General features: G+C 41.2%; 1 protein-coding gene across 1 annotated transcript in view; it reads right to left on the bottom strand.

Moving 5' to 3' along the window:
• LOC136875802 (chymotrypsin-like protease CTRL-1) overlaps positions 1-18961 on the bottom strand; it is a 303156-nt gene that overhangs the window by 20732 nt on the left and 263463 nt on the right. Inside the window, exon 5 of the mRNA XM_067149407.2 lies at positions 8914-9209. Coding sequence (XP_067005508.1) covers positions 8914-9209 — 296 coding nt within the window. The remainder of the gene's footprint in view (positions 1-8913; positions 9210-18961) is intronic.

An 18961-nucleotide genomic window follows, 5' to 3' on the forward strand; every position in this document is an offset into this window, starting at 1 on the left:
ACCCTCCCCATTCTTTCAAACAAGGCCTCCCTGCTCACTGTATGGAACACCTTCTGTTCTCACGTATTTATCTCTTATTGTTCTCACAATCATTAAATTATCCGACGCCCTCCTCCTTTTTCTAACGCCACTCTGAAATATCAATAAAATAGAATAGTTTTCCACCCATTTCCTCAGCCTATTAGCCAAAATACCCATGTACACCTTGCTCAGGGAGTCCAGCAGGGTTATGCCTCTATAGTTGCTGGGGTTGGCCCTCTTTCCTTTGTTTTTATAGATAGGACATATGATTCCCTTCTTCTGCTGTCCTTTCAGGAATTTTGCCCCTTTGAATACCTTGTTTAGAAATTTAACCAAACTCTCCCTCATCTGTCTATTTTTTACTACTTCCTTCCAATGAACATTTGTTATCCCATTTTCCCCTCCACTACCTCCTCACCTGTTATTCTTTTATCCAGCACATGACTACCCCTCACTAATCCCCTTTGAAACCTCATAACCTCCTTCTGGTCTTACCCACCCTTGCTTCTCTCCTAATTGTTCCTGGAAATACTTTACCTATGTTCCATCCTCAATTTTCAATTTTGAAGCTCTACTTGCACCCCTGTTAATTTTATTAATTCTCACCCACACCTTGTCTCCTTCCCTGTCTTCACACTCTCTGTTTATCACTTTCATTTGGGCCTTCTGCCATGGCTTTTTCCTCTCTACTAGCATTTAAATTATTTTCTCAACCTGCAAAACTGTTCCCTTAAACCCTTCCCTCCGTGATTCTTGTACTCACCTAGAGCTCTCATCACTAACTTTCCCTTCTCCTTACACTCTTTATCATACCATCATTCTCCCTCTTCTCTAATCGTCTTCCTGCCTGCTTTTTCCACCACCACTCTCCTAATAGGATACTCCAGTAACTGTAAAGCCCTATCAGTATTATTGCCCTCTACTGCTACATCGATCCCTATCCTAATAATCTGAAATTCTGTATCTTCCAGGTAGTTGTTTAACTTTGATTTGCCCTCCTCTGTCATATGTACATAGGAACTCTTTCCCCCACTCTTTCCAATCCCCTCTCCTCCACTATCCTTCTCCTATTCACGATTACATATACCAGGAAATGATGTGATTGCACCCAGTCAACCACCTCGATCCTGCTTATTCTAACATATCTTCCAAACTAATTACCAAATCAATAACCCTCCCTCATTTGTAATATATGTCATTTTTCCTTTCCTATCTCCCTTCCACCACCCATTCAGAATGCACAAGTTGCTCACCTCACATAAATCTAGCAACTCCTGCTCATAGCCATTCATCCCTTTACCTTCACTTCTCTTACATCCCATATTTAATCCCATTCCCTCTATATCGAAACTCTCCACCATCTTACCTACTTCTACATTACCCAGCTTATTTACCACCCCTTCAATATTTATAAAGTCTATCTTCCACCCTAGTTGCCTACTACTCTCTTTTGTCTCCTCTTTCTCACCCTTATTTCTATTCACATCCGTTGTATTATTCGTTCTGCTTCAAGTTCTCTGCATTTCTTCTCTTTCCTCACTGCTCTCTTCCCTTTTGGACATCTTAGAAAATTATTTGATCCCCTCTCCTCCTACCCTTTGCTTTTATTCCCCCACAGGTTTTTTAGACATAAACTTCTGGCCCTGTTCATTACCTCTCTCCGGCTTCTCTCCTCCCCCACCACTGCAGCACTTGCTGGTGTCGCTCTGCTACCCCCACCTCTCACCGCACGTTGATCAGCCTCTTCCTCTCCCCTCCAGTCATCTCTACGACTCTCCTTTTCTTGCACTGGACTTTGCTCCTCCCCTCACCATCAGTCATTGTCTCGTCATCACCAGCCGGACCCTCCTCATCTCGTCTTATACCTCTTGCTACCAAGCTCGATAGCTGCAGTCGCTTAAGTGCAGCCAGTGTCCAGTATTTGGGAGAAAGTGGTTCAAACCCCACTGTCAGCAGCTCCAAAGATGATTTTCCATGGATTCCCATTTTTCACACCAGGCAAATGCTGGGGCTGTACCTTAATCAAGGCCATGGCCACTTCCTTCCCACTCCTAGCCCTTTTCTGTCCCATCATCACTGTAAGACATATCTGTGTTGGTGCGATGAAAAGCAACTTGCAAAAAAAAAAAAAAAAAAAAAAAAAAAAACATAACCTCTCACTACCATTTGCATAACAGCCTGTAGTTAGTTTTTGTCCATTTCCTGCAACTTATCAACCAACCATTCTCTTGACCATCTTCCGTTCCCCACCACCATCTGTTGGCATCTAATGAAACTCAGCCCTTGTTGCCTCGCTCTACACATATGTCTTCCTATCACTTTAAAATCTCTGGTCACTTCACTGCCTATATCCTGTTTCATCCATATCTTCTCTTCCTTTAGGTTCCCTGCATTCCTTAGAACAATGTCTGCCATCAGCATATATGTTAATGTAAGCTTAATTAGCCTACCACTTTTCCCTTTCACTTTTCTCACTTTCTGTACCTCATCAAAACCCACCTCACTAAAGTTAATCTTCATTCTGTTCTGTATCATCTCAACCACCTTATACACTAGTGTCACCTTATCTTCTTTTGCAGCTTCTTCTACTCCATATATAAAAATATTATTCCTTCATTCCTGGTTTCCATCTGCTACTTCTGTCTTCAGTTTTGCCACCTCCCCTTTTGCCACCTCCCCCTCCAGCAACTGAAATTTCTTTCAGATTTTTGGTACCTCCTCCTCGTTACTCTCTTTTTCTTTTACCTCTTCCAATTCCTTCATAACGCACGGCCTTAAGTCCTTTAGCTCTTTGGAATGATCTCTTATCAGTTCCTTTAATTGGTTTATCTGACACACCTCCCTTGCCACATCTTTCATCACCTCAATCTCTTCCCACCCCAGGGCACCAACTGGGCCAGGCCCTAGGTTTCTCCACAACCCCCTATTATAAATAGTGCTACCTTCACCACCACCACCAGTAACCCTGCCTGCCATCTTCCCTATTTTCTATCCCCCATCTAGGGACACCGTGATCTTGACGTCGGTGTGGGGGCTTGTGTGCTTGTTGAACCCGAGGGCTGTGCCAGCTCAGGGTTACCCATGCTGGATTGGCCTTGGTGTAGGGCCAGACTAACAAGGTGTCCCCCGAGTTGCCTGGGAGGTGTCTGTGCTCTTTATTCATTACTGTTTCTACCAATCTATTCTCACCTTCTTCAATTTTATTCCTCTTCCTGTCTAGCCAACCTCTCTGCCTTGTAGTAAAGTTCTACGGAGGTTTAACCCTCCTGCAATCACAAGTTTCAGGTCATGGCGAGGTGATGCATGGCTACTGGGAGAGTAGTTCTCAGCGACCCTCCCCAGTCATAAGGTTCGGGTTGTGGTGAGGTGATGCATGGTTACTGGAAGAGTAGTTCTTAGCGACCCCCCTCTAGATACTGGGCGCCCTCTGAAGTATATAGCCTTGCCTTCAGTACATCAGGGCTCTGCCGACGGTTGATCTTTTATATCCCGGGTATTTGTAGGGCTATGCATGGTTTTTGAGTTTGGTTTTGATTCTCCAAAGACTGCGGGCCTTAAAACTGCATCCTTTAATTGTGCAGTTAGGAAATGTAAATATTTCAATCGTGTTGACCTGTCTAGTAAGGAAGTTTCTTAAGAGCGTCTGCCATGATTTCTGGTTGCGACCAGAATCGATGGACCGAACTTTCTTCCAGAGAACTCATTCCTAATAAGCAATGCTGTGGAAGGCCTTGCTGGTGAAGTAGATGAAATGAGGAAATTGCGGGATGGTAGCGTACGGTACTCGTTAAGACTAGTATGCTCGTGCAGATTAAAAAGTTACTGGAAGCCACAATGTTCAGGCCAGTGCCAGTTAAGATTGAGAGCCACACACTCCTTAACTCCTGCAAAGATCTTTCATAGGGACTTGATTGGGCCTCTGACCGGGCGAGTTGGCCGTGCGGTTAGGAGCGCGCAGCTGTGAGCTTGCATCTGGGAGATAGTGGGTTCAAACCCCACTACTGGCAGCCCTGAAGATGGTTTTCCGTGGTTTCCCATTTTCACACCAGGCAAATGCTGGGGCTGTACGTTAATTAAGGCCATGGCCGTTTCTTCCCATTCCCAGGCCTTTCCTGTCCCATCGTCGCCATAAAACCTATCTGTGTCAGTGTGACGTAAAGCAACTAACAAAAAAAAAAAAAAGGCCTCTGATGATAACTTTATCTGGAGCCTTGCTTGTAGAGGTGTGTCCGATGTTAAACGTCTTTAGAGATATGTCGGTGACAACCTCTGCGACACAGTGGCTTTCACCTTAACTTTCGATCTTGAGAAACTGCCCGAACGTATTAAGGTATCCATGTACACACTTACTGTTCGGCCATTATTTTCCTTCTATGAGGTGCTACAACTGCAAGCGGTTTGGCCACACCTTACCACACTGCCAGGGATCAGCGATATGCGGGGCATGTGGAAAAGTGGTGCATGCCGGTGTGGAGTGCACACCACCACCAGTGTGCATTAACTGCACTGGAGAGCACACCCCTCGGTCTAAGGAATGCCCTACATTTGAGCAGGAGGAAAAGATCCAGGAGATTAAGACTCTGGATAAACTCTCTTATCCAGAGGCACGGAAGAATTATAAATCAATGGCTCCTCCGGAATTCTCTGTCTCCTTTGCAGAGATGGCCACTAGTGTACGCATATCTTCCGTAAGTTTTGTACCCTCTGTCCCCCCATCAATCCTGCTAGCATCAAGTACCGTACCCAGCAAGTAATCATCATACCATAGGTTCAACAATCAGCAAGCATGTCATTGCCGAAGACGTCCGGGAAGAACTCTTCCTAGGCACATTTGGCTGGGAAGTCCTGCCTCACAAGGGTGGGGGAAAAGACTTCCTCAACAAGTCAGCCATTACTTCAACTGGCCTGAAAAAGGAAAATGCTCCGCTACACGTTTGGAGAAGAAACGTTCTCCAACGAGAAGCCTGGCAAGTCATCTGCCAGCTCTCCTCCAAAATGTTCTAAAACATTGGGTAAGAGTGAGGAAACGCGATGTCCCTCTACTCGATCACTTTCTGGGGAACGAAGTTCTCCCAGGAAGAAAGTCCACCGCTCGCGATCAATGAGATCACCATTTGCGGAGTGCCCAGCCATCGCGTCTCCCTCTTCTAAGGAGACAATAGAGACTGAACCACTCATTGTCATGGACAATGACGACAACACCGACAAGAACGGTGGAAACTGGCAGGTAGTGAACCGAATGAAGGGCAAGCATTTGTCTTAATTTCATTGTACTACATATCCACACAATGGCATTATTGCAGTGGAACTGCAATAGTTATCACTGTTGCCTAGCTGAGTTACGTCAACTGATATCCTTCTCTGCAGCCTCCATAGTGTGTATACAGGAATCTCCTTTGAGACCTGGACACGACACGGCTATGAGAGGATATTGTCTTTATTCTAAAGGCAGAATAGCTGTGGATGGTGTGGTGACTGGAGGCTTTTGTATCCTAGTTCGCTCTGACCTCTTCAGCGATGAAGTTACGCTCCGTACTTAGCTAGATGCAGTTGCTATTCGTGCTCCATTGCCAGTAATGACAACGGTGTGCAACTTGTACATTCCACCGGACTACGATCGTGATATACATGCACTGCCAGATTTGATCGCTCAGTTACCTCCCCGATTCCTCATGCTGGGAGATGTGAACGCCCGTAACACACTCCGGGGTTCTCCGTCTTCCAGTGTCTTCCTGTGCTAGGGAGAGGATGCTTGAGCGATTGATCAACCTGTTTGATCTTTGCATGCTAAACTCAGGGGAACTCACACATTTCAGCAGCGCACTTGCCACATTCTCACACCTGGATGTTACTTTGTGCAGCCGTGCGCTAGGTCCCCTGCTTCGGTGGCAAGTACACGATGACCTCTGTGATAGTGACCACTTCCCGATTATTCTATCTCTCTTGAATCAAAGACAGTCCGAAGTACCCAAGTGCTGGTTACTTCGGCGGGCAAATTGGCCAGAATTTGATTTGATTTTCCTGGAACACAAAGAATTGGAGGATCAGAATTTCCTTTTTATCATGTAACTGCATGGTCCATGACTTATAAATCTTATAATGCATCAGCCCAGTGAACTTCCAGAATGTCGATAGGAGCTGTTTTTTGGTGGTGACTATATGTCGTGGCACAACTTTCTGCATATTCATTTTATGTTATACAAGCACTGCATCATCATCTCGAAACATAAAATGCTCATTGACAACCTACAGCATCATCATCTTGAAACATAAAGCACTCATTGTCATCATCACTGAAATCTCTATCTTGGTCTTCATCACTGTCAGACGCAGCCACAGTGGCCGCATAGAAGTGCTTCTTCTTTCATATTCACTGTCACTGCTTACACTTGCAATACTCCCCGACTCCTGCATATCTTCAACATCAGACACTGGAAGGTCAGGGGGTGTAGTGAATACTGGCATGGGAACATCTTCTATGTATGACACAAGTTGCTTTGCTGATTCCAAATCAGGATACATCCATTTATGTTTCTTGTAATGATTGAGACCTTTCACATTCACAAGAAATTGTGCACACCATGAAAAAAATCCAACTATACGAGTGACTTTACTTCAATACTTTCATTTCCTTCTAATAAGAGTAGGGGACGTTTATGGAAAATGAAAATCCCAACCAAAAATATAACTTATCAGGAATGCAGGGGTATGTTTCATTATCTTTCCTAAGCTGATGGTGAGTTCTGCTTTTGATTTTCTTCTTATTACATAAATTTATAGCAAACCAAACCCCACAGCACTTAACGCCCTTGAAAGGGCTTTGGACTGCCCAGCGACTGCTGTTCAGCCCGAAATCCTGCAGATTACGAGGGGCCATGTGGTCAGCACGGTGCATCCTCTCGGTCGTTATTCTGGGCTTTCGAGACCGGGGCCACCATCTCACTGTCAGATAGCTCCTCAATTATAATCACGTAGGCAGCCCTCAGGTCAAGAGAAACATCCCTGACCTGTCCGGCAATCGCACCCGGGGCCTCCGGGCGAGAGGCAGGCACGCTACCCATACACCACGGGGCCGGCATAAATTTATAGCAGTGCATTTTATTTATTGTTGATTCTGGATAGGTTTTTGGGCTTATGCTGTGTCAAGAAAATGAGGTGAAATTCTTTACAATTAGCAGAGAACTGTGCTCTGCGTCCTCAGAAGAAATCTCGACTGTCCATGAGAAACAATGACTCTTTAAAATTTAGACGTTATAATAGAAGAGGAAATGGTACCTTCATTCGCCACAGATGGCTCCCAGGACGTGGCACAACGCTAGCGTTCGAAGCAGAAGCTGACCGAGCCATCAGACTAAGCGGATCACATAACGTGTGTACGTAACGTATGACATTGACAGGTGTATAACTTACCAAGGGAGACGTTCAATAAATTTCCAATTTCTTTGAAATCATTTAGGAAAAGGCTAGGAAAGCAACAGATAGGAAATCTGCCACCCGGGCGACTGCCCTAAGTGCAAATTAATATTGATTGATTGATAGACACAAGCCTGGAATGAAACATCTGGCAACATTACTTATTGTTGATACAGAACAAGATCGATGTAACATAAATGGCCAGTAACCTCATGAACTATGTCCGACTCGCTGGCTGAACAGTCAGCGTACTGGCCTTCGGTTCAGAGGGTCCCGGGTTCGATTCCCGGCCGGGTCGGGGATTTTAACCTTAGTTGGTTAATTTCAATGGCACGGGGGCTGGGTGTATGTGTTGTCTTCATCATCATTTCATCCTCATCACGACGAGTAGGTCGCCTACAGGTGTCAAATAGAAAGACCTGCACCTGGCGAGCCGAACCCGTCCTGGGATATCCCGGCACTAAAAGCCATACGACATTTCATTACATGAACTATCTTTGTGTTATTTCTTGGGTTAGGTGATATTGAGAACACATCTTCAGTTCCCTCCAGAATTAATGCTAGTAAAAGGTAGTATACTGTACTAACATCCCTGGACTCCTTCTCAAAATGGGAGTATCTGAATACTGACTAGAAGATTGACAAATTTTTATAGACAGTTCCACCAGAAGCTTGAAATTTGGTTTACTGAACAATGGAAATAACAATGCATCTGCATATTCCAATAGGTCACTCAACCAAGAGTAAAGAGGAATAAGAAAATTTTTTTTTTTTAAAAAGCTATTGCAGAAGACTACATACCATGAGCACCAGTGTCTATATGTATTCATTTGCTTTAAAGATGGTGAAATTCTTACTTTGGCAGCAAAGCACCTTGTTTCATCTGCATATGAGGACAAAAGTGAAAATATGACTGTAGGTGAGTCAAATATCATTAAATAACCATTGGTTGACAGAGAAAAATTCATTCTCTCACCATTCCATATGATGCTGGGACATATGAAGCAATTTATTAGCGCCCTAGACAATATCTCTCTTATCACAGCTGGTACGGTACAGTAAAAATGTTTAAAGCATACATGATCAGAAATTTAATTCTTTATAACTTGAGTTATGTAGTATTTATCGATAGGACCATTAACAACATAAATATTTGAGAATTAAATTTTAGGCCTTTCCCTAAACTACCATTTCACTCAGCGAGAATAAAATGATTCATAGCCTAGATTGTAGCGGTTAATTCCCTGACGTTACACACCGATTTTCATTAAATTCACTTCAGCCGTTTTCTCGTGATGCGCGTACATACATACATACATACATACACACATATTATACATAGGCTACAGAAGACAGAAATTACGGAAAATTAAAAAGTGCATTTCCTTGTTACTGTGGACTCGTCCAATACACATATACCATTGTTTTTAAATTCTGAGCAATGCACAGACAAAACTCTTATACTGTATATAGATTTACCTTCTGAACGCCGGCCCCACCCTGTGATGACACAATTGATGCGATTCTGACCTCGACCAGTTTCAGGGAAACTGCTACCCTGCTTTGGTAAGCATACGATGTCGATGTGCGGTCTCTTTTTGGCGGGATGACGGAGACGTAAAAGAGCAATATCGTGAGCTAGAGTAGCGTTGTTGAAGCCGGGATACAAGACTACACCAGCGACATCGTACTCCTCGTGCCGCAGTGCCTCACGTGTTGACGTCACATCATATTCTCCAAGTCGAACTTTCAGGTTGTTCCCCTTATCTGCTACACTGTGGACAGGTAGAGAATCAAGATACAAATGTTAGATATGGCAAAATTACTATAGGTACTACAAGAAACTTTTTCGGAAACGAAATGACAAACTCAGTCATATTACAGAACATTTGTATTGGTTTTACATTGCACCAACTCAGACAGGTCTTATAGCGAAGATGCAATAAGACAGGACTCGGATTGGGAAGGAAACCGTAATTAAGGTATTTGCCTGCTATGGAAATTGTAAACCATAGAAAACTATCTTTAGGACTGCCAACTGCGGATTTCGAACCCGCAATCTCCCGAATGCAATCTAACAGCTACAAAGCCCGAACCACATAGCGAACTCACTCGGTAACCTTTGGCTATCTTAGATTCATAATAGGGAAGAAGAAAAAGACGAAGATATATTTACAGTAATAATGAGCTATTGCTATATGAAGAGTGCCGTGCGTGTTATTCTTTGTTATTGAGCTATCTCTCCGCTAATAGCCCAAGTAGGTACTCATTATTTCGAAAGGGTTGAAGGGTGCTTTGAATTTAAAACGAGACATTTAACACATTTATAGAATGTGGCAAATATAGTGAAAAATCTCATTGTGATTTATCACTGTCAGTGCAAATATTTTAAACTATTCTTCCCGAACATCAGCTTCCTAGGTATTCCAGGTAAGACTACAACGACCATACAATTCAGTTACTTTTAAAGGGCTGGGACGTAAGGTGGCCGGTTCAATTCTGGCTCAGGTGCTAAAATACGCCAGCCTCGTGTTGACAGATTTACCAACACGTAAAAGAACTAATAAGGGACAAGATTTCCGGGATATCAGCTTCTCTGGAAACCGTAAAATTAGATAGTGGGACCTAAAATTAATAACAGTACCTACATAGAATTATACTGTAGTTAATGTAGCATGATGATATACTGTACATTATTCTTAGAGAAATGTTCCTAAAATATTCTTTTATTATTAGAGTGAAATCTATTGTTGTTGTTTCTTCATTTATGAGCTGGGAATATCGTCGTAGTCATAGATCTCGTGAAGTTAGCGCGTGGAAGAATTTTGTCCAATAGGCCTACCTTGTGTTACACTGATGCCTGTTCTGGTAAGTGTATTTCTAAACAGTACGGCGGAAATGGATAGAAAACGAAGTTACGTTGTGAGCTATACCTGACCAGTTTTTGTCTGGAAATGAAATGGAAACCGACAGAAAATGATTTCAAACGTAACCGACGGTATATTTGAAGCTCTCCGTCCCCCAAGTCCATGGGTACTGGGAGCTTTGGGTAGAGCTCTATGTGACGCCAATTTATATATGAAATCATTCACTTCATCTGCGATTTATAATGGAAGCTTTATTTTACTCCATGTGATCGAAACATAAGTACATCACCGGTACAACCTTGATAATCGCTCCAAGTACCGGTACCGTATATTCTACTATACGTAAATTTATATACAAGAACTTATTTTATCTGTGCGCTTCAAATTTTTGCCTCATACAGAAGTCGAAAATTGGTTCGTTTCAGTTTTTGTTTGTTTGTGTCGAATCACGGGAAAACAGCTTAAAAGAATTTGTCGAAACTAGTACCGGTATTGAAGATTGGGGATAGGTAGCCTGTGTGTGCAGTAGGACTAGACTGTACTCATTCGGTTAGTAGGCTATACAGCAGAGTAGCATTAATAAGCGGCCAAAACAGGACATGTCGAATTTCTAATATTTGTCGTATCGAAAAAGTGAACACGATAAAAGTTATGTAATGATTATTTACGTCACTGCCATGGGAAGTGATATTCTACGTTACGAAAAGCGAGGGCGGAATTTGGAAACGAGTAACGTACACTTATCACTATAGTGGCTGTTCATACAATATTTTATTCCATACTATGGTGAATTTTATTAGGTATTTCAAATTAAATGAATTTAATTTATATTTCTTACCGGGTTACCCGTGGAGCAGAAAGAGGTTAAAGAAGGTGCCGGGGTGAATGGGTCTATCTACAATATCAAAATTGAATTAAAACTTTAAAATGTTATATTTCTTTTCCAAAAATAAACTTAACAACATATCAGGTACATAAGCAATTGTGAAACAAGAGTAGGAAAGTCCAAGATTAGTGATTTTTACAAATTCTGGGCTTGAAGCCACTAGTTTTACAATTTTACAAAAGGAAGAGGTATTATTTAGTGAGGGGCAGAAATTCCGTAATTCAAGAGCACTTGCTCCCTAAATCACAATATTTAGCCTCCCAGAGGCAAACTTTAAAGTTACAAAACTTGAAAAAGAGTTAACAGGCTCTCAGGTTTGCAAGCCTACTCAAGGCAACATCAACTTACAATCACTGGCCTCTCAAGGCACAACTTACAATTAGAAAATGATTTATACAGGGGTATTTAATACTCAACCTACGGGGCCTTCATGAAAACAGAACAGGTTAAATAACTGGCCCAAACACAAAAGGAATGGAGGCGTACACTGCGCTCCAAGATAATGAAAACTTAAAAACCTACAGGGCTCAAGGCCGATGAAACAGGGGCTATTCCCAAACTACTGAGGTGACTCGCATAGAAATTACTTAAACACGTTACAAAAAGAAAAACAGTTAAAAACGTACTCACCCCAAACCAGGATGAAGGGGAGCTCGAGAGGGTAGCTCACTCTTTATCCACAATTTACAGTTAAAGCTTTATGAAGTTTTACATTAGCCAAAAGAAAATTTACATTTTAGAAAAGTAGGTTACACAGTTAAAGATTCGGACCTTTCCCCTCGGATTAAGCTGCAGAGGTAGCTACAACCAGAAATATATAATTGATGTGGCCATTACCTTGTAGATGTTCTAACTGCCGATGAAAGAGGCCGCCCGCCTCCTGCTTAAACACACACACTAAGAAAGACGACGATCAATTGGCCAAGAAACGTGAAACGCCGCAGTTTATAAACCGTCATGGAAGGTCCGAGATCATGCAAGATTAATCTGGACACACCCTCTTAAATGTTATTGGCAGATACAAAGTGAACAAGAAATGTGGGATTGGTTGAAAATTAATTAAAAAAATTAGTGATTGGTTAGATTCAAAACTGGCGGAAAGAAAAGGAAGTATTGCCAACCCAAAAATAAATGAACATAGATCAGTTATGGACAACCTAGAAATACAAAACTTCTTTAAGTTATAAGTTCTTACACCTTGCACCAGGGTGCATGATCATAGATTTTTGGTAGCATCATCTGTGGAAGAATGTCCTAACTTCTTGATGAATGGCAAACAAAACAAGGAGAAATTCACTCAGTTTAGGAAACTGCACAATAACAAAATTACTTAATATTTCAGTGGATACATCTTTGGATTAAAGTTCCAACTTGTTGTGTTATTAGTTTCACTTTTGATCGATAGAGGAGTTCATTAAGGCGCTTATTTAGAATGCGCGGCGTTGAGGTGTACCTCCCGGTACAATATAAATAAAGCTGTAGACGGTCCGCTGTCTGTAATTTCGTATGTTTGGAAAATTTTTCAGATATTTATTCGTTTTAGGTCAATTCGAGGCCGTATCTTTGTTTTTTTATTTTTCGTGTCTGTTTGTTCCATCATCACGGCGAAACGGCTGGATAGATCTCGACCAAACTTTATATTTAGAGTATACTCATCCCTGGAAAGGTTTTGATATGCATATGATTTAAAAATCTCTGAATAGATTGGGCATTTATAGGAAAGCCAGAACAGTTTTCTTCCATATTCTCTGATACTATTGATTTTCTGCAAAATCCGTGGATGGTATGGACAAAGTCTTGGATAAGGAGTACAAGATGAAAATAAATAAGTCCAAAACAAAAGTAATGGAGTGCAGCCGAACGAAGTCAGGTGATGCAGGAAATATTAGATTAGGAAATGAAGTCTTAAACAAAATAGATGAATACTGTTACTTGGGTAGTAAAATAACTAACGATGGCAGAAGTAAAGAGGACATAAAATACAGACTAGCACAAGCAAGGAAGAGCTTTCTAAAGAAAAGAAATTTGCTCACTTCAAACATTGATATAGGAATTAGAAAGATGTTTCTGAAGACTTTCATCTGGAGCGTGGCATTGTATGGAAATAAAACATGGACGATAACTAGCTCAGAAAGAAAGATAATAGAAGCTTTTGAAGTGTGGTGTTACAGAAGAATGCTGAAGGTGAGATGGATAGATCAATCACGAATGAAGAGATACCGGAACTGAATCGAATTGGTGAGAGAAGATCGATTTGGCTAAATTTGACGAGAAGAAGAGATAGAATGGCAGGACCCATCTTAAGACACCCAGGATTTGTTCAGTTGGTTTTTGAAGGAAGTGTATGCGGTAAGAACGGTAGGGGTAGACCAAGGTATGAATATGACAAGCAGATTAAAGCAGATATAGGATGCAATAGTTACGTAGAAATGAAAAGATTAGCACAGGATAGGGTTGCATGGACAGCTGCATCAACCCAGTCTCTGGACTGATGGCTCAAACAACAACATACGTGAAACGTCCCTTCATTATAAACAACTTTTATTAGGTACATAATTTCGCTTACTCTTTAAATAACGGAGAAAATTACTATTTTCTGCGGGTATCATGCTCTGCTTTGAGTGACCGACAGACCGACAACAAACCTACAGGTTACCATGGCAACGTCTCCGACTGCTTGCCAGCAGGGAAGTAACGTATTGGCATTTTCGTCATCATTCGTGTTAACTCGTGTTTGTTCATTGGGTACAAAGCAAGGAAGACGTCAGTCGGCCATTCCGCGGGACATAGGCGGAATACCATTGGAGGTTACAATCGTCCTCGAATAGCACAGGCGCTGTTAATATTTGAACAGTACCGTGGAGTGTAGCCCATTATTTCACACCGTAAGGTGTTTTCTGGTATTTGCTATACTGTATTTCTTTTCTACTTCTGTTTTTCGCTTTAATTTCTTGCCTCTTTAGGCTTAAGTAATAACACCATAAGTCATCTTCTTATCTGTTTACCTAAGAATCCCTGCGCTTAAATGTCTTCTCGTTTATCTCCTTATATCCGTAGTTCATACCATCACAATTTATTGAGGGACATTTCATTTTCCAGTACATCCACTTGGTATTTACATATTTGTCCTATCCGGCTGTCCTCCGTTATAATCCTATTTTCTATTAACTTCAATTTTCCTAACTGTATTACTTTCATCCTTCATTACTTCATATGTATGCGAGTGCTAATCCCGAAACCCGAACACCCTTTTCTTAGAGGACAAATTCCAAGCCGTTGAAATGTATAATTTTGGCCGCGGAAAATATCGAAATATGGATGTTATTTCAATGACGGTGCAGATTTCATTTCGGGATAATTGGTGGCTACACGGTAAGTCGCACAACAAAAAACATAGCACAATCCAGTTCAATTTGGAGAGATCTACAACTTTGATCCCATGACGTTGTTTCTCGACTGCTGATACGTTAGACAGCGCTGCATTTCTCGATTATAATCAAATCTCTCCAACTGGATTGTGACTGGTTAGGAAAAGGGACCTGACTTCATAATGAAAACTCTCAATCTCTGTTGTGAATAACAGTTGCAAAATCAGCCTGCCGTTATAATAGAAACTCCCTAACTCGATTGTGATTGGCTATAGGAAATTGTGGCCTGCCGGTATCCTCAAGACTTCCCCAATGCCTACCTTACATCGGAAACAATGTCTGGCATCCTCCCTATTTTGTTTCTCGGATAACGCTAAGAGACATGCAATTTAACATAATCCTACTCACTGCCTTTACAGTAATTTACGGAGAAATCCGTATACAAGGTAGAATACTGCAGCGAAGCACGGGTACATTTGCTAGTTACAAATAATTTTGACTGAAGCGACGCAAATCCGTGTTTGATCCATGCATTGACGTTTTCGTGTTTTGTTGTCCGTGTATTCTGTATTGTAATGAAAGCAGTAAGACGTCATATAGTTACATGGGGTTATGTTGTAATTAAACATTAATGCTATATGAAGCAGCGAACAGTCCACTAAGCTACCAGAGTCGTAAACATGGTTCTCTGGCCCTGGATTAATAAAGGTAATTCGAACTTTTTGGTATATGTGATATATGCGATATTTATATTTTTGGAAATGGATTAACCTATATATTAATCAGGATTGTGATGGTGGTAGATTATCTGAGCTGGGAATGCCAAGGTGCCATTTTTTGTATGGATGAGTATGGAACCAGAGTGTTGCAATCAGGTAGAAAAACAATTCAACAAGGTTAAGTTTGATGTTCCTTGATTCATGACCTCTTTGACTATCCGTGTTTACGTTACTGTGAAGCGGAGTTCAACCAGTGAGAGACGGTAATAAAACAGTGCGTAATATAATTACAATACGGTAAAGTCCATGTTCTTTTGAGTGCGGGAAGAAGGCAATTACGTCATAGTGTGAAATAAAATTGCCAATCTTTTATTTCATACTATTTTATCTTAGGTGGAATAAAAATGGAGATATTCCCGATTGTTAAATTTTTCACAAACTTCCGAATACTTCCGGAAATTTTAGTTATATTTAAAACGTATAGGTTAGATAACCATAAGTAGAAAATGTAATTTTCAATCATTTAGTTTTTTACCATGCGAGCTACAATAATGGAGAAGTATTCACTGATTTAGATTTTTCTACTAAGTTCATCAACGACGAGCATCGTTGATGGGGAAATATTGTTCAGTCTTCATGGTAACGAAGGTGGTGCTTCACGTGATTGTATTATAAACTGCAAAACTACGTGGCCATTAGCTCCTTTTCATCGGGAAGAGAATGAATATGACTATCGAAATGAGTAGAAAAACGTGAAGGAATGAACCCTTGATGAATTAGGGAAAAAGGAATTATAAAATGAGGGTTGAAACATTCGGCCTTGAACACCCTAATATAGCCTACAATGCTCTAACCACTCAAACTAATCATTGACATTACCCTGACAGACAATAATTGTTAATCGAAGTGTACTCTCTCTCTTCTGGTGTTATTAATCTCCGTTAGATGGCACTACTGCTACAATGAGAAAACTTGCTCGTCGATATCGTGTACTCTTCTTCTTCTTCTTCTTCGCCCCCATTATCTCTTATTAGGTGTTAGATGCCATGCTCATTCTCTTCCATTTTGTCCTAGCTGTTGTATCTTCTTTGGTCAGTCCTTTAGCCAGCATGCCATTTTTTTTACAACATCTTCCCATCTGATCCTTTGCATTCCTGTAGATCTGGTACCCTGGCACCGTGCTTTCTTGACTGGTGCATTCACCTCAGACCGCATTACATGGCCGTACCATCTCCGTCTGTACTGTCTCAGAATCTCTGTTATTTTCTTCAGTTCTGCCATCTTTCGTCGTTTCTTCTCCTTTCCCACAGTAACATTCTCATTTTTGTCCCATCGAACAAATCCTTTTCCTTCTTTCTCAAATCTCATGTCTCTGTCCCACACAGCAGCTATATGTTATAAATCTCGAACAATACGACCGATATCATATTTGAACAACGCGAGTAATTTCGTAATTAATGTGATGTAGGATGCATATTTATAGGTCTGTGAGTGATTCTAAACCTGAGCAAGACTCTCCTCGCATAATATTATGCAGGTACTGGACTTCATATCTCGAAGTATTAGCTCGATCTAACACATTTGGCTTACGAACTGACACAGTAGATCTCACTCTCACTGCAATGCAGAGCGTCCGGTCTGCAGATTCAGCACCCAGCCACATTCCAGCCCCAAGTGCCTCAAGCCACTGCGCTGAAAAAGCATAATACCTATTCCAGACGCTGCAAAGCCCGACCCACCCGCGGTAGATCTTTACAGTATTCAACCCTATAATCGCTCACTCATCCTTGCACATCTTTAAGCCACTGCTAACGGAACATTAAATCTACAGTATATTTCCAAACATTGCATTGAAGTCTTAACACTCATTTCCATTTCATAACATTAGAGGCCCTTGTTTTAACTCCCACAGGACGAATCCTCCATCCGTCGTCGTCGTCATCGTCATCATCATCATCATTTCATATATCTACTCAAGGAGGGTAACCTGGGTGGGTGGGGAGGGACTCATCTGGAGAAGAATCATCTCACCTGACTCAGCTGATGTGTGGAAAAAAAGAAAAAGCCCTCACATACACATCCATCTCTCATTATTTAGCTTCATCCCCTCACTTCCAATATCCACACGTTTTATCATAAAAAAGTTAGCAAACTCCCAATGTATTCCTTTATCCCTACACTCATTCATTCAGCTACATAACCAAACGCTCAATAATTTACTAACAAAACAGTATTAACTCTTTCACTGGGCACCCGTATATGATCACACTCATCTACACTCTATCTTGTGCCAAATAAGAATCATATTAAATCAACAAAGAATATAAAATGAATACACTCTACCATTTAGCCAAGCGGCCGAACATTCTCTCCCCATAATTATCACATTCTTTTATCCATCTCACGTTTATTTCACTCCCCTTTTCAACTCGCCCAAATATCCTGGCCAGAGAGAGGACCCGCCTTACTCTTTTCAGACTAAGGAATTAAAACTTGTTTACGAGGGAAGTATCGAAGATTTTCGTGTCGAAACTTACTCTCATTTTGACAGTTGATTCCGCATGATGTAAGAAGACCACATGCAAAAAATGAGCTGCCGTTTGTGACCGTTTTCCTAGTTTATTGCATTTGGTACTCAAAGTGGATTTGGCCTAGTTTCACGGCCGGTTGTCCTTCCTGACGCCAACTCTATGCGGAGGGATGTATTCACTATTGCGTGTTTCTGTGGTGCTTGGTGGTATGTTGTGTTGTGCTGTAATTACTTGAAGAGAAGTGTATTTCGACGAGCACAAAACCCCAATCCCGAGCCAGAGGAATTAACCATGCGCAGTTAAAATCTTCGACCTGGTCGGGAATCAAACCCAGGCCCCATTGAACTGAAGACCAGAACGCTTATCATTCCAGCAAAGAACTGGACTCATTTTCTTTTATATAAACGTATTCTGTAAACGATACTGAGTATGATAGTTCAGTAAATTTAACAGGTTACTTGAAGCTATATTATGTCGTTAAGAACTAGAAAGTACCTATTAACAACACTGTCACAAACTGCAGGCGCTTCGTAAATCATGGTAAAGATTGACCCTTCACTCTAATACGGTAATTGTGTGAATTACATGCCATGAACATTTTATCGTCCGATAGTATTCACTCTTCCAATATCTAAACGGGATTTTAACGATCAACTAATGCTATGTTTGAGGTATAATCACAGTTACGTAGGCGTATTACGTGCAGCGAAGAAACTCTATGGCAACATGTCAACCAGAGACTAACTGGAAAGCAACTACTGTGGTGTAAGGCATCACTCACGTTCCATTATCTCTCCTTATTCCTTCAATGTTAAGCTGGCAGATGTTAAGCTGCGGGCCAATTGTCCGTGTCTGAAAAGAACTGTTTGGTCTATTGCGGCTGTCATGTATTTAAGTTATTGTTATTTTGTAATTTCTAGATAAATAAATAAATAAATAAATAAATAAATAAATAAATAAATAAATAAATAAATAAATAAATAAATAAATAAATAAATAAATAAATAAATAAATAAATAAATAAATAAATACATTTCTAAAGAATTTGCTTTATGACGACGATGGGACAGGAAAGGGCTAGGAGTGGGAAGGAATCGGCCATGGCCTTAATGAAGGTATAGCCCCAGCATTCGCCTGGTGTGAAAATGGGTAACCA

Source organism: Anabrus simplex, chromosome 1, assembly GCF_040414725.1.
Source record: "Anabrus simplex isolate iqAnaSimp1 chromosome 1, ASM4041472v1, whole genome shotgun sequence".
Taxonomy (NCBI): domain Eukaryota; kingdom Metazoa; phylum Arthropoda; class Insecta; order Orthoptera; family Tettigoniidae; genus Anabrus; species Anabrus simplex.